Here is a 15,662-nt window from a genome sequence, read left to right as displayed (position 1 = left end):
GGACATGTTTACTGAGGCTATGCTGAACTGGAGCCAGTCAAAAGCCCGTCCCTTGCTTTTGCTGGGGAGCTGCAGTGGCCTTAGGCACACGCTGTTGACGAGAACGAGCGCGCTGGGACTGGGCCTGGGCAGGCTGCTGAGAAGCAGGAGTGTACCTACGCCTAGCATAGGAATAGGGAGCACCTGGCGAAAAGGCTCGGCCTGCTCCGGAGGGAGTGCATCAACCAAGCTAGACAGTTGCCTCACCGAGTTCTGCAAGTGGATGTTCATGAAGAGCTGGTATGCCTGGATTTTGGCAGTGAGCATAGCGGCCTGATAAGCCTGATATGTCTTCCTCCCAAAAGAGTCCAAGGCTCTAGATTCTCTGCCTGGGGGCACCGAGGCATAGTACCTAGTGCCCCTGGCTCTTTTGAGAGCGGAGTCCACCACCATGGAATTGTGAGGTAGCTGAGACCTCATCAATCCAGGTTCTCCGTGGATCTGATATTGGGATTCAGTTTTTTTCAGGATCATGGGATTAGACAGAGGAAACGACCAGTTTCGCAAAAGGACTTCCTTCAGTACATTATGCAAAGGAGCAGTTGCAGCCTCTCTAGGTGGAGAAAGATAATCCAGGACCTCAAGCTTCTCAGCCCTGGGCTCATCCTCAACCTCCATAGGGAAGGGAATAGCCACAGCCATTTCCCGGACAAAGCAGGTAAACGACAGATTCTCCAGTGGAGAATGTCTCCTTTCTAGTGGAGGGGAAGGTTCAGAGGGAATCCCATAGGACTTGTCAGATGAAAAGTACCCAGGACCCTCCTCTTCCTCCCACGAACGCTCATCTTCAGTAACGGACAAGGCATCCCTCAGAGCAGTTCAAAACTGAGCCTGCCTCGATGCCGAGGAACGAATTCCGGCGAAGCTTCCTCCACCGACATCGAAGGGGAGTCGACCTGGGTGGCAGCCGACACCAATGCCGCAGGCAGCACTGAGGTCGGGGACCTCACCACAGGTAAAGGGCCAGATGCCGCTGCAGCAAATGGTACGGAAGGCGCAAGCACCCCAAACACCGAAGCAGACTGGCGCAACAATCCTTCCAGAAGCTCTGGAAGCAGGGCACTGATGCGCTCGTCGAGATCTGCCTTCGGACAAGGCTGCAGGGTGGGTAAAGGAGCCGGTGGCAGAATCTGTCGAGGATCGGGAGCAGGTACCGGGCTACCAGAAGACAAACGCATCGGCACCTCCTGAATAGAGAGGGAGCGATTCTCTCGGCGCCAACTCTTCTCGGGTGCCAATTCCCTCGATGCCCCAGAGCTCCCAGCACCGTGTGTCGAAGGAGAATGATGACGGTGCTTCTTCACATTGGCTCGACATCGACACTCCTCGGTACCGATGAGGATGACGTGGAATCCTCACGCCTCCTCGGGGCAGGGTCCGACGAAGGTCGGTCCTGGGGGACCTGCATAACAGGAGGCCTCGAGGCAGGTGGAGATCCACTCGATGCCTCACTGCTCCCAGCGCGAATAGGTCTTTCAGCAGCTATTACCTATGCTCCGGACGTCGATGCTTCCTTCGAAGTCGACGTCAAAGGACCGGACCGAGCCCCAAAAAGCTTTTCTCGTTGGGCTTCTCGAGACGCTTGGGTCCATTTCTTCATACGAAGACAGACTACAAGCGGCCGGGCTATGGTCGAGCCCAAGGCACTGGATACACCAGGTTTGGGTATCGGTACTGCAGAATTGTAAAAAAGAAAAGAAGGCAAAAAGTCACAAAAGTCGCGAAGACTCTTTCCCGGGCCTTAGAGGAGCGCAGAAAATACTCTACCGCACCTCCACATGAAGAAAAGAAAACTGAGGAATGCGTTCACGCGAAGGGCGGGAAATCAATCCGCACATTCGCGGTGCACGCTGCATGCGCGCCAGAAGACTCTGGCAAAACTTTATATATATATATATATATATTTTGCTTGCAAAATGCCGATTCCTGGGCTGACATGGACATCGACCCACATGTGAGAACAAGCAGCCTGCTTGTCCTCGGAGAATCCCCCCTATCTTCTTTGGCACAGGGAAGTACCTGGAATAGAATCCTTTCCCTTCTTGCCTTGGTGAAATGTGTTCCACCGCATTGGCCTGGACAATGGCAAAGAGTTCCTCTGCAAGCACTTCTTTGTGTAGAGAGCTTAGGTATGGGGCTCTCAGTGGGCAGGCTGATGGTTTTCTTTACCAATTCAGAATATAATTGAGTCAAAACATTTGAAGAACCCACCAGTTGGAGGTTAAAAGGGGTCACCTATCCTAGGAAAAAATTCAGCTTGCCCCCTACTGGCAAGTCATCCGAGTCTGCTACTTCTATGGCAGCTATGTTCTCCCAGATCCAGTCAAAGCTCACGCCTTGCTTCGACTGGTGAGCCGACCGGGTCTCTTGGGTATGCTATCAACGTGGGCGGGAGCGTTGGGACTGGGTGTACTAAGGTGTATGGGAAGAAAGGGTAAATCTATGAAGGGCCTTAGAAGGTGTGGTGCAGGAGGCGTGTCAAGATGGCGGTGTGAGTTGGTGGTTAGTGAAACACTGGGCTCTTGTTGGATGATAATATTTGAATTCCTCACTTAATATGCCTCATTTAAAGAGAAAAGGGACGGTGAGGTTTTTTCCCCCACCTACCTCGACTCCCTCTCAAAACCAGCAGAGCCTAGATCGTTTCCTCACCAGGGCCTCTTCAAATGAACTGAGGACGGCAATTCCCGTTGCGGAGGTTACCGAAGGAGCGGATCCTCTGCTGGGACTGGAAACATCTTTATCTCCTCCCTCTGAATCCAACATTCGCCCGTACCCGGCACTAACAGAGGCGGTGGAAGATAGTTCCCACACTACCAAAAGTGCAGTGGAAGAACTCTCTGGCGAGGGCCCAGCACCACAGCAGGAACGCTTGGAGAATGAGGCCCGTGGTTTAATCGGAGCCTCAGATACAACCACAACGGAGATTAGTCTTGGAAAAATTTGGTTAAAACTGAACGAAATGGATATAACTCTTCAAAAACCTTCAGGTGAGATATCTGCTTTGTTTCTCAAATTTGAAGATATGGTAAAGACAGTGGAAGTAGTGAAGGAAGACTTAACCACTCGGGTTAACTTGATTCAAAATTATATGAAACAAATACAAGAATTTAACTCTACAACGGTAAAAGACAAATTGGCTCTTCACAGAAAAATTAAGCAGATAAAGAACTATAATAGGCGTTTGAATCTGCGCCTCTTGAATTTCCCAAAAGTACTGGGTCTTTGCCTACTGACTTATTTAAAAGGTATTTGCTTGAAAATTTGAAAATACCTCAAGATGCTATTTCCCCCAGTCAACAAGATTTATTATCTTCCTAAAAAGCCTGGGAAAAATGAAAGGGACTTCAGAGGTGGGGGAGAAATCATTTACCTGAATAATATATCTGCAATTATGGAACAATGGATAGGAAACGCTACGGAGAGAGCCACATTACTAGTCTCCTTTGTATTCGAGCAAGACCTTAATGCTATTTTAAGACTCTATTTCAAACACTTGAAAAAACTTTTTGGGGGTGGAAAAATATGGGTCTATCCAGACGTTACTAAAACAACTCAAGAAAGGAGAAAGATTTTCTTGTCTATGAAGCATGACATATTGGAACTCGGGGGTACATTCTTCCTTACCTATCCATGTAAATGTTTCATAGGATTTGGAGAGACAAAGTATATATTTTACACACCTGAAAAATTGAAAGAATTGCTAGATTAAAAAAAGTTAAAATAATGTTGGATAAAGTAAAATTAGAGGCATCACATGTAGCCCTTAAACCTATTCAATTTTTCCTATAATACTCCTATGTTATTTTCTATTTCACGTCCCCCACTGTATCTGGTCTAAGAAAGCTGATGTAGCTTAATTTCTGTGATAATAATTTTTTCTTACTCATATTTATGTACAGCTGTGTTTCTGTTAACAAGTGAATGACTTGTAAAAATGTTGTTAAAAACTACATAAATAAAGAATAAAAAAAAAAAAGAAGGGGTAAATCTATGCCTGTGATAGTAGCTATTCCTTCTAACCCCCCCCCCCCCCCCCCCGAAATCCTCCCAGAGGAGGACGCAGCTGGAAGCAGCCAAAACAGGGACTCTATGGTGTCCGTGTGTTTCTTAATAAGGTCACCAACCTATTTAATCTTGGCCTCCAAAAGATCGTCTCCTCAGCAGAGAAAATCCACCAAGCTGTCTTGCACAGCCAGAAGAGCCTACACCCAGAGTGGAGGGTCTGGACATGGTGTCAAAAGCATCAAGAGTGCCTGTGGCCAGATACTTTCTACAATCTAGCTGCTTCTTGTTCAGCTTGTGAACTCAGCAGCCTTATCCAGGAGGGAGAAAGTTTGTGAACAAGAGCGCACTCTGCACCAAGGACCTCAAGAAGATGTTGGTATACAGATGGTAGGTCTGGATGTGGGTGACAAGCATCAAGGCCTGATAAATCTGCCTCCCAAAGGAGTCCAGGGTTCAGGCAGAGGCATGAGATGTCGAACTTAGTACCCTTTCGAGGGAAGTCTCAACCACCAAGGTGTCAGATCCCAGCCTTGTATCTGATTAAGTTGGATGCTCAAAAAAGCAGTAGCACCTGTTGGGTCCATTCTCTCAAAACCACCCTAGTTATTGTTCTGTTACCATTGGAAGCAAAGGAGGTTTTGGTGTGATGAAGTCTTGTCTAGAAGATAGCAAGGAAAACCTGTTACTTTAAGGTCATGAGTAAAAGATGTTGAGGATTTCTACTGCCCCAGGAGAAAACCACTGGAGAAATCTTTGCATTCTGTATTTTTACACAGGAGTAGCAAATAATTAATGGGCCACTTGTAGATGAAATCATAAAATTAGAAACCTTTTCAACAGACAAGTGGCACAGTGCACTGCAACTATCAAGATCTTTTTTTTTTTCTTTGTAGGACTTCTGTGTGATTCCACTGTAATTAAATGGGACTGAATAAAAGGAAATCACATGGCATGGGCCAGCTCCCTGGATTTTCCACTGGAGAAAAATAAAATACATAATCTATTCTTCTTCAATGGGAGCTACATAGGCAAAGAGAAGACTAGCTGGATTTGCTTCTGCTTTGAGCTAGAGTAAATATATTTAAGGCAGATGCTTTGGAAAGGGAAATAAAACCTGTGATCAAAGTGGGTAAATGCACATTTGCGGAAAAGTGAAGAAGCAGAGAGGAGCATTAGAATGGAAAGTGCAGGTAGGCTCTGCGTTTTATCTGCTACTAATATCTTTATTCAGGCCCTCGCTGTTGCGTTCTCGAGGGCCTTGGCATTCTGTCAGGTCCTCGAGGCAGGACTGGAGTTCGTGAGCCCTTGGGCCACTGCCGAAGAGCAGCAGCGGCAGGGAAGACCACCTCGGGACTGGAAACACAGAAGAGCAGTACTGGAACTCTGGACTGGAGTAGTACAAGGCAGGCAACTAGAACAGATGAGACAGGAACAGCTTCACCTGCACCTAGCCACCGTTCCTCCGGAGTTGAGCTCCGAAATGCAGGCGGCCGGCAGGACTTGCAGGATAAGGCAGGAACTGAAGATCCAGAGGACCCACCCTGGGTCTGGGATACACAAAGGCGACAGGGCACGGAACTAGACTCAGACAGTGTGCTGCTGCACAGCCACTAGCAAGACCCAGAAGACAGACCAAGGAACACAAGGCGAACAGAAGCTAGCAGGAGCAAGGACTAGGGCAGCAACCCGCTAGGCAGAACGGGGATCCGGGAATACCCACAGGGTAAACCCTCTAGCTAGGTGGAGACAGGATACAGGAATAATCACCCAGGAAAACACACTAGCCAGACAGATACAGGATTCAGGATATACCCTCAGGATATACAAGCAGGGTAGGCACACAGGCTAGGCAAGGCAGGGTTCAGGGTAAAGAGAGCAAACCAGGAATAACAGGCCAAGGGTCTTGGGCAGGCAGCACAGTAAACAGAGTAACCAGGAAGAACAGGCCAAGGGTCTGAAGCCACAGCCGTTCCACACACTGACTGGGGAACCCACAAAGGCTGAGGCTTCGCATACAGACAGAGAACAAACCCGGACAAAGGCTTCACCCCAACCCAGGGTAAGCCAGGAACAGAGGCTTCACCCCAACACAGGGTAAGCCTGGAGCAGAGGCTTCACCCCAAACACAGGGTAAGCCAGGAACAGAGGCTTCACCCCAAACACAGGGTAAGCCAGGAAGGACCCGCAGTCCACAGACAGACAGTGGCAGGGAAGACCCCCCACGGAAAGACAACAGAGACACAGAAAGAAACTGGGCTGGAACCCAGAGAGAGGCTAAGCAGTAGTGCAGCAGACACTTACTAACCTGACCTGGCCTAAGAGCATAACACTTATGCAAAGGCCCCGACTGCAAGCACAGCACTTCCTTATGAAGGCTCTCACTGATGAGTCACCAGTAGTGGGGCAGAAGCAGGAAGTACACAGACCCCAAAGAGAGGCTTGACACACATAGGAAGTGAGCCCACAGGAAAGACAAGCAGGAGCCATCTTGGAAGCTGGCACAGAGCCGGTGGCAGCCATCTTAGATGCTGGCTCCCTAGAGAGGCATAGCCCACACAGGTGAGGTCTAGTGAAGCAATCAGCCCAGAGACTAGAGACAAGACAAACACAAACACAGACAGAAGCCAGCAGAGCTGCTGACCCCCAGAAAGAAGGTAAGGCTGAGGGTGGTCACGGTCACAGACGTGACACTCGCAAATAGATATATTTAAGAATTTTAAAATACCCCAAATAGCAATCAAACATCTGTCTATTTGCTGCTACTAATCTCCTTGAGTGAATGGTCTTTGATAACATATAAATTTTAAATAGTAATTACCTTTCCTAGATGACCCAATGTGACTGAGCAGCTAGTTTGAAAATGAAGTCCTTCACACAAACAAGGAATCATAATTTTGTTTGAAGGTAAGGTAATTAAATGTCAGTCACCAAAAGCTATTGAGTATATGAAAAGGGTTAATTGGTCCTTTAACAAAATGAAAAGCTTTTTGAGGAAAATATCTTTGCTTTTTTAAAGTATGTTGGATATTTCCTTGAGAGGTAGGTTGCACAATTTTTTCCATATCCGATCATAACAACAACATGCTGTGAAATAAACATCATAGGATATTTCCTTAAGAGGTAGGTTGCACTATGTTTACCATATCTGATCATAAAAACAACATGCTGTCAAATAAACGTCATAGTTTTGAATGGAATGACAAACATGAATAGATGACATTCAAGAAAATTAAAAACTGGTTTTCTCACAGTACCTTCCATATAACAGTGTGCCATGTTGAATGTTGCAATAAAGTTCCATGAGCACCAATTGTGGAAAACAATGTCTGCCCTGCACTCTTCCGGACTGCTGGTCGTGGGTCTACACAGAGTTCTCCTAACTTGGCATAGAGGCATAGCCACAAGCAGTCAAAGGGTGGTGCAGGATGGAAAGGGCGATTTAAGGTCACACCTTTCTCTTCAGCTTGTTTTTGTAGTCCTGCTTCTTCTTTATTCAGCTCCTTTTCAATGGTTTCACTTCTCTGGAAAAAGTAGTCTGAAATATTCCACTACAAAAGAAAGAAAGAAAAAATAACATACCACAGTCTATACATAACTTTGTTTAGTTTGATTAAGGAAGGTATGTAATAAGTTGCAGGTTTGTCTTTGTTGAATAGGCTAAAAATAATGTTACTTCAAAGGAGAAATTCCAATCAAATTGACCTAATATATAAGACAAGTTGAAAAGCTACTGCTTAACAAAGCAGAAGACCATAACCATTAAATGCCATCTGAATTATAATCTGGATTTGTTCTGGAAAAGTCTATTAGGGAGCTGTGTGCTCCAACAGCAGCTTCCTATTAACTGAAGTAGGAAAGAAGGCAATTGGACGTACAGCATCTGGAAGAAAGCCCTCTAGATTAAACAGAAAATGTAATTTAATTTTACACTTATATTCCACTTTAACCATCTGTTCCAAGCAGACTGCAATTAGAAATACAGAATTACAGAGGCAATAGAAAAAAACATTATTATATCTCAAAGAGCAAACATATCAATAAACAATTCATATCTCTGAACTTATACCTAACACTAACTCCCTCACTACAAATATCAATTCAGTTATCAGAATTAAACGTGGAGGGGCATTTTTGATATGTGGTTCACTACTTATGGAGAAAGCTAATCAGCTAGCTGAAAGTCTTGGACTAACTGAATTCAAAGCCACTGTTGGATGGTTGGAAAGATGAAAGGAGAGGAACAACATAAAATTCAAGAAACAGCATGGTGAAAAGCAAGACGCTGATGACTTTGGTGCTGAAAATTGGGTTGTTTCAGTTCTTCCTACCATCTTGAATGAGTTTGCACCTCATGACATTTTCAATGCTGATGAAAACGGTCTCTACTAGCGAGCGATTCCTGATGGAACACTTGCATTCAAACAAGCCGAAACTACAGGAAGTAAAATGTTGAAGGACCAACTGACGATCCTCCTTTGTTGCAGTATGGATGGGAGTGAGAAGTTGGAACCACTCGCCACTGGAAAGAGCAAACAGCCCCATTGCTTCAAGAATGTTACGCGACTTCCTGTGTCATACGAAGCTAATGCAAATTCATGGATGACTGGGGAAATTTGGAAGCAGTGGCTAAAGAAGTTAAACACTAGAATGCGGGTACAAAAGCGTCAGATTTTGTTGCTTTGTGATAATTGTACTGCACACAGTGATGATGCCAGGCTGTCTAACGTCAAGGTTGTCTTCCTGCCACCAAACACTACCTCTCTGATCCAACCTATGGATTAGAGCAGAATAGCCAATTTCAAACAATATTATCGGGCTCTTGTGCTACGTCGTCTGATGAGCATTATGGACGACCAGACTGGCAAGGATAAACGTGCTGTTGAACTGGCTTGTAATCTATCACTGCTGGATTCCCTACATATGCAGAAAGAAGCCTAGAATCATGTTACACAGGCAACCATTGTGAACTGCTACAAGCGGGCAAGCTTTGTTAGGGATGTGGAGAGGGACGAAATAGATGCAGTTGTTGCAAACGCGTCAGATGAACAGACTATTGACATCCCAGCCTGTGTTACCGAAGAGGTGTTTCATTACTACGTAGCTGTTGATTACGATCTACAAACAGCTGATGACAGCACTGATGTCGAGAAATGCGCCTACACGCAGGCAACGGCTGATGATGAAACAGATGATGAAATGAGCAGCAAGGCACATGCTGACAAAATTCAACAACCTCTTGTCACTTTTGCAAGAGCGCTGGACAGTCTCAACACCATGCAGGCCTATCTGGAAGCCACTGGATGTACAGAGGACTTTGATTACTTCAAGTAAGCCTAATGTCAGTTAACGGAGACTGTACACTGTACGTATAATGAACAGTACTGTACATATGTTTATCAGATGTCAAGCTTCTTTGGGTCACAACGGTTAAGTGAACGCTCCGGTTAACTGCATGTATTTCTTTGGTCCCAGACCCTTGCACTTAAGTGGATTGCACTGTGAATATGTATATATATAAACACACACACACACAGCCTATCCTCTTAACCACCCACCCCAAAAAAGCAGGCATAAAAATCCAGAAAATGTAGGAAGCAGTACCCTCAGGATATACATCTCAACATATGGAAAACACCCTCAACACTCAGGAAGAAGGGTCAGCCGGAGCACAGTCATCTGTACGTAGCAGGTTAAAAAATGAGCCCAAAGTCTTTTCTGAGAGACTGCATCGCTCCCACCATATTACTGGGGGAAGGGGGTAGCTTTTTTATTTTCACCAAAGTTTGTGCTGGCTAAGATACCAATGCCTTCACTACTTTACAAGGAAGTACTTAATGGAAAAATAGTGGTGTCGGTTCCTTGTTATGTTGCACTATTTTACTGTCCACCAGCCCTATCAGCTGAAGTCTGGGATAAAATCAGACAGTATCTGACTTGACTTAATTATCTTTCTGAATATTATGTTAGTAGGAGACTTTAATATCCATTATAACAACAACACCTTGGCCAGGATAAAATTATTTACTGCATTTCTGAGTGACCTGGACCTTAAGTAATTCAGTTTCCCACCCATACAGGAGTGCATATATTGGATTTGGTATTAACATCAAATACTTCAAAACATAATCATTAAGAAAATTAACTGCTCATTCTTTTCTTGGACAGACCATGCTTTGGTGTCCTTTGATCTTAATTTGGGTAACAGCTTAGAGTTAAGTAATGCAAAGGTTGCAGATCACAATAGAGATTATAGGAAATATGACCCAGAAGTGTTACCTCCTATTTTTAACCTGTATCCAGATGATTTTTTAGTCAGGCCTTTAGAAGATATGGCCGTTACCTGGGATCTGGTTTTAAAGGAATTCATTGATAAATTGCCAGCAAAGAAGAGAGTTCTGGGATATAGATGACCTAGAAATAAGTGGTATCAAAGGTTTGGGTTTGTTGAAGAGACAGGTCAGGTACGCAGAGTGAGCTTCGCGAAAACCTCAAACACTGCCCTTACTGAATAAATGTAAACAGTTACAACATTTTTATAATGGGAATGACCAATGCAATGAGTCAATATAAAACCACAAGTCCTTTATTTTTTATTATACTAGCATTTGCTTTAGGGAGGAACATCAAAAGACAACTGCAAGCTTCACTTGAAGGGTGACTCAACATGGTCCATGTTTCGGCATATGTCTTTGTCAGGAGTCCAACTGAGAATTTTAAGCCCTGTCTCTAGCATCTTTTACTTTGTTTTAGCACAACTTTCATACTTTATACCTTTGTTGTCTGATCTTTTTAATTTTTGTAATCTTGTCTCTGGTTTCCATTTTGTCTTCTTTTAACCTTTTTACCAGGGTCTCCTGGTCCATTTGGCATTTCTTCTCTGTCCACCATTCAGCTCCCCTCTGTGTCCTTGTCCCTATCTTCCCTACCATGTTGAGCTTCCCCCTTCTCTGTATCTTTATTTTTGCTCTGTCTAGCAACACCCTTCTGTGTCCCTATCCCCTTTCTCCATGTCCAGCAATGCATCTTTCTAACTTTATCCCTTCTCATGTTCAGCTTCTCCCATTATTGCTCCTTCCCTCCTGTCCCCCTTCCCCTCTTGTCTTTCCTCCCCCAGGACCAGTATCTCCCTTGCTTCTCTCGTCATCCCCTTCCATCCAGTGTCTGCCCTCCTTCTCTCTCCTCCTTCCATCCATGGTCTGCTCTCCTTTTTCTATCCAGTGTTTACCCTCCTCCTCCTCTCCATCTTACATTCATGGTCTGCTCTCCTTCTCTCCCCTTTCCATCCAGGGTGTGTTTTTTTTCTATTCCCCCTTGCATTCAGCCTCTGCCCTCCTTTTTTCTCTACATCTATGGTCTGCTCTCCTTCTCTCCTCTTAAATTCAGCCTCTCTCCTGTTTCTCTGCCCCTTTCTATCCAGCCTATGTCTTCCTCCTCCTTACATCTATAGTTTGCTCTCCTTCTCTGCCCTTCAATCCAACCTCTGACCTCCTTCTCTGCCCCCTTTCCATCCAGCTTCTGCTCTCTCTCTCTCCTTCTTCCATCCTGCCACTGTTCCATCTCTGTTCCCCCAACTCAATGTATGACTCCTCTGCTCCCCCTCCTACTGCTGTTTGCTGTTTCTTCTCTAGAGCAGCAGCAGTGGCAAAAGAAGCTAAACTCGCCACAGGGCTGAACTCTACACAGGCATGGCAGCCGGTCCCACCCCCTTGATATCACTTCCATTTCCGGGGCAGAGCCGGCAGCCTACGCCAATAAGGAGTCAGTCCAGACCTGCGGGGAGTTTACCTTATTTATTGCCACTACTGCTGCTGCTGCTGCTTTAGAGAAGGCAGTAGGGAGAGAGGTGGGGAAGTCTTGAATCGGGACTCCCAATTTTTTGGTAAAAACAAATCCATTTGAATCGACTCACCCAGAACGAATTGGCGAACTGTACAGCACTACTGCACACTAACTGTTTTAAACTGAAACCTCTTCTGCAGGTAGAAACTAAACAGCCAAAAACTCTCATTCTAAAAGGCAGTTATTTTCTGTTCCTTGGCTGCTGGAGAGATAGCTCATCCAGCGACCTCAATTACGTGTTAATTAAGGTGTGGGGAAGTAGAATACTTGCATAGGTTGCTGAGTCAGCTTCAAAGAGCCTGTTTAAGAAAGGCCCCTTAGATTCAGAACTATATAAAGAGGAAAGGTCCCACTGAACTTTCTTTCTGAGACGTTCCGAGAGAAGAGGACATTTCTGTGGTAAGGGAACACTATTTTGCTTTGTGCTTTGGGAACTTAAAGATTGGGGTTTAAAGGAGGAATTGTAGGTTAGTGTTCGGCAAAATAAAAATATAAAAAGCAAATTTTATCAACTAATCTCCATAGTCTTTTCCATTTAGTTTTAAAAACTTTGTACCACAGCATTAACAGATAGAATCTAGCAGGCACTGCAGGATCTAGTTTAGTCTTCCCGCACACCCCCACGACAACTCTTCATTTATAGTCAGTTATTGTAATTAGGGTAACAAGCAAGGAGTGCTCTTACAGACTGTTAAATACATTTCTTTACCATCTAAGAAGGAAACACTAAATAAATCATACAATATACTATATAAACTAAAAGACACTTTTATATTAGGCTAATATCCTTAATACTGTAGCAAGTTTTAAATTACTGAAAAACTCAAAAATACTAAGATGGAGTCAGCAGTCCAGCAGCGAGAGGGGTGCTATCCAGTCTTTTGCATTGAGTGTCACATGTATGATTATCTCCCAGTTGGTGAGATGTCATTATGTGTGTGCCCGATGCAAAGAGCTCCTAGCTCTCAGAGAACATGTTCGTTCTCTTGAGGCTAGAGTAGCAGACTTGGTGGAGCTGAGGGAGACAGCGAATAATACATACCTGTAGTAGGTGTTTTCCGAGGACAGCAGGCTGATTGTTTTCACAGCTGGGTTGACATCCATGGCAGCCCCCACCAACCGGAAGAAAAACTTCGCGGGCGGTCCCGCACGCAGGGCACGCCCACCGCGCATGCGCGGCCGTCTTCCCACCCGTGGGCGACCGTTCCCGCTCAGTTGAATGACAAGCAAATGAATGAGAAAAACGCAACTCCAAAGGGGAGGAGGGAGGGTAGGTGAGAACAATCAGCCTGCTGTCCTCGGAGAACACCTGCTACAGGTATGTATCATTCGCTTTCTCCGAGGACAAGCAGGCTGCTTGTTCTCACGACTGGGGTATCCCTAACTCTCAGACTCACTCAAAACAAGAACCCAGGTCAATTGAACCTCGCAACGGCGAGGGCATAACAGAAATTGATAGTGTTATATTGGGATGAGAGGATGAGACAATGTGTTTTGTCTGTGTTAAGTTTTAGTTGAAATGTATTCGCCCATGAGTTCATGATGTTCAGGCTCAGTTTGATTTCTTTGGTGATTTCTTTTAGATCATTTTTGTAAGAGATGTACAATGTGACGTCGTTGGCATTTATAAAAGGGTTGAGGCCATGACTGGATAGGGACTTGGCTAGTGGGGTCATCATAAGGTTGAAAAGGAGTGGCGATAGTGGTGATCCTTGAGGTACTCCACAGTCTGCTTTCCATGGTGAAGATATGGTCGATTTCGATTTCACTTGATATGTTCTAGTCGTTAGGAAGCCCTTGATCCAGTTAACTACTCTTCCACCAATCCCGAAGTATTCTAGGATGTTTAGTAGTATGTTATGGTTCACCATGTCGAATGCGCTAGACATATCGAATTGTAGGAGGAGTACGCTTTTGCCTGTTGCAATTTCTTGTTTGAATTTGGCTAAGAGGGTAATTAGTACTGTTTCGGTGCTATGGTTGGAACGGAATCCTGATTGTGATTCGTGTAGCATTGTGAATTTGTTTATGTAGTCAGTGAGTTGTTTGGTTACCACGCTTTCCATCAGTTTGACTACCAGTGGGATTGAAGCTACTGGGCGGTAGTTGGTGATATCATCTGTTTTTTTATTGGTATCTTTTGGTATTGGGGTGAGTAGGATGTTGCCATTTTCCTTAGGGAAGAGACCGTGTTGAGGCATGTAGTTTAGGTGGGATGTGAGGTCTGCTATGAAGCGATGGGGAGCAGATTTTAGTAGGTAACTGGGGCAGGTATCCAATTTGCAGTGAGTCTTAGAGAACCTATTAATTGCTTGGTTAACTGTTTTAGCAGTGAGGGGAGCGAAGATTGTCCAGAGTCTGTCCGCTGGGTATTCACTGGGGATTGGGTCCAAACACTCAATGAAATTTTCGATGCCAGTAGTGTTTTGAGGTAACATGTTTCGTAGGTTTACAATTTTTTCATTGAAGTATTTGGCAAGTTTGTCTATTGATGGGATGTCTATGTTGGTTGCGGTGACCAAGGTGATGTCTAGTAGATTGTTCACAAGTTGGTATAATTTTTTTGTGTCTTTGTAGTCAGACCCTATTTTGGTATTATAGTATAATCTCTTGGCTTGTCTCATTGCGTATTTGTATTTTCTTTGGGTTTGTTTCCATGCATTGAATGTTTCTGTATCTTTTATTTTTTTCCATGCTCATTCGAGTTTTCTGGATTGTGTTTTTAGTTTTTTCAATTCTTTGTTGCACCATGGTATAGAACTAAAAGAAAATCTTTCAGAAAATGGAAGCAGGAACCGACTGAAAATAATAAGAAACAGCATAAGGAATGTCAAGTCAAATGCAAAACGCTGATAAGGAAGGCTAAGAGGGACTTTGAAAAAAAGATTGCGTTGGAGGCAAAAACACGTAGTAAAAATTTTTTTTAGGTATATTAAAAGCTGAAAGCCGGCAAAATAATTGGTTGGACCGCTAGATGACCGAGGAGTAAAAGGGGTGATCAAGGAAGACAAAGCCGTAGCGGAGAGATTAAATGAATTCTTTGCTTTGGTCTTCACCAAGGAAGATTTGGGTGGAAAATGGTATTCAAAGCTGACGAGTTGGAGAAACAGCAGTGCCAAAAATGGTATTCAAAGCTGACGAGTTGGAGAAACAATGAATTCTCTGTAAACCTGGAGGACGTAATGGGGCAGTTCTACAAACTGAAGAGTAGCAAATCTCCTGGACCGGATGGTATTCATGCCAGAGTACTGATAGATCTGAAAAATGAGCTTGCGGAGCTATTGTTAGTAATATGTAATTTATCCTTAAAATTGAGCGTGGTACCGGAAGATTGGAGGGTGGCCAATGTAACGCCGATTTTTAAAAAAGGTTCCAGAGGACCTAAATATACATAAGAAGTCTACAAATTAAACTGTGTTTACTAAAGGATGGAACTTAGAGCATATAAAGTAATTGATACAGTTTACAAGTTAACACTTACCAGCAAACCAATTGATGTTAAACTAATATTCAGTTCCTGATTCTGAAGCCCAAAGCTTCCAGCAACGTCTACAACTATTTGCAAACATGTGCAAGGCATTGTGGGTAGAAAGTCTGTCACAACCAACTGTAGACACTGGAATGCAGTCCGTATTAAAGACTCTCTGTAAATAAGAAAAATGTGTTGAGAGCCAAAGGATTTAAATATGGCAAACTGTATGTTCATCTATCCAGAATAGCAGACAACAAAGGCGGAAAAACCCCCCAAAACAAATGTGGCTAAATAGTGATATTCT

General features: G+C 44.3%; 1 protein-coding gene across 1 annotated transcript in view; it reads right to left on the bottom strand.

The window, feature by feature from the left end:
• Positions 1-15,662, bottom strand: part of MON2 (MON2 homolog, regulator of endosome-to-Golgi trafficking) — a 461,654-nt gene that overhangs the window by 143,637 nt on the left and 302,355 nt on the right. Inside the window, 2 exon segments of the mRNA XM_030215834.1 lie at positions 7,302-7,595; positions 15,368-15,530. Of these exon segments, the coding sequence (XP_030071694.1) occupies positions 7,302-7,595; positions 15,368-15,530 (457 nt within the window).

This window comes from Microcaecilia unicolor, chromosome 10, assembly GCF_901765095.1.
Source record: "Microcaecilia unicolor chromosome 10, aMicUni1.1, whole genome shotgun sequence".
In the NCBI taxonomy this organism is placed as follows: Eukaryota; Metazoa; Chordata; class Amphibia; order Gymnophiona; family Siphonopidae; genus Microcaecilia; species Microcaecilia unicolor.
The sequence above is the reverse complement of the archived record's forward strand: the minus strand, read 5'-3'. Positions and strand labels throughout refer to the sequence as shown.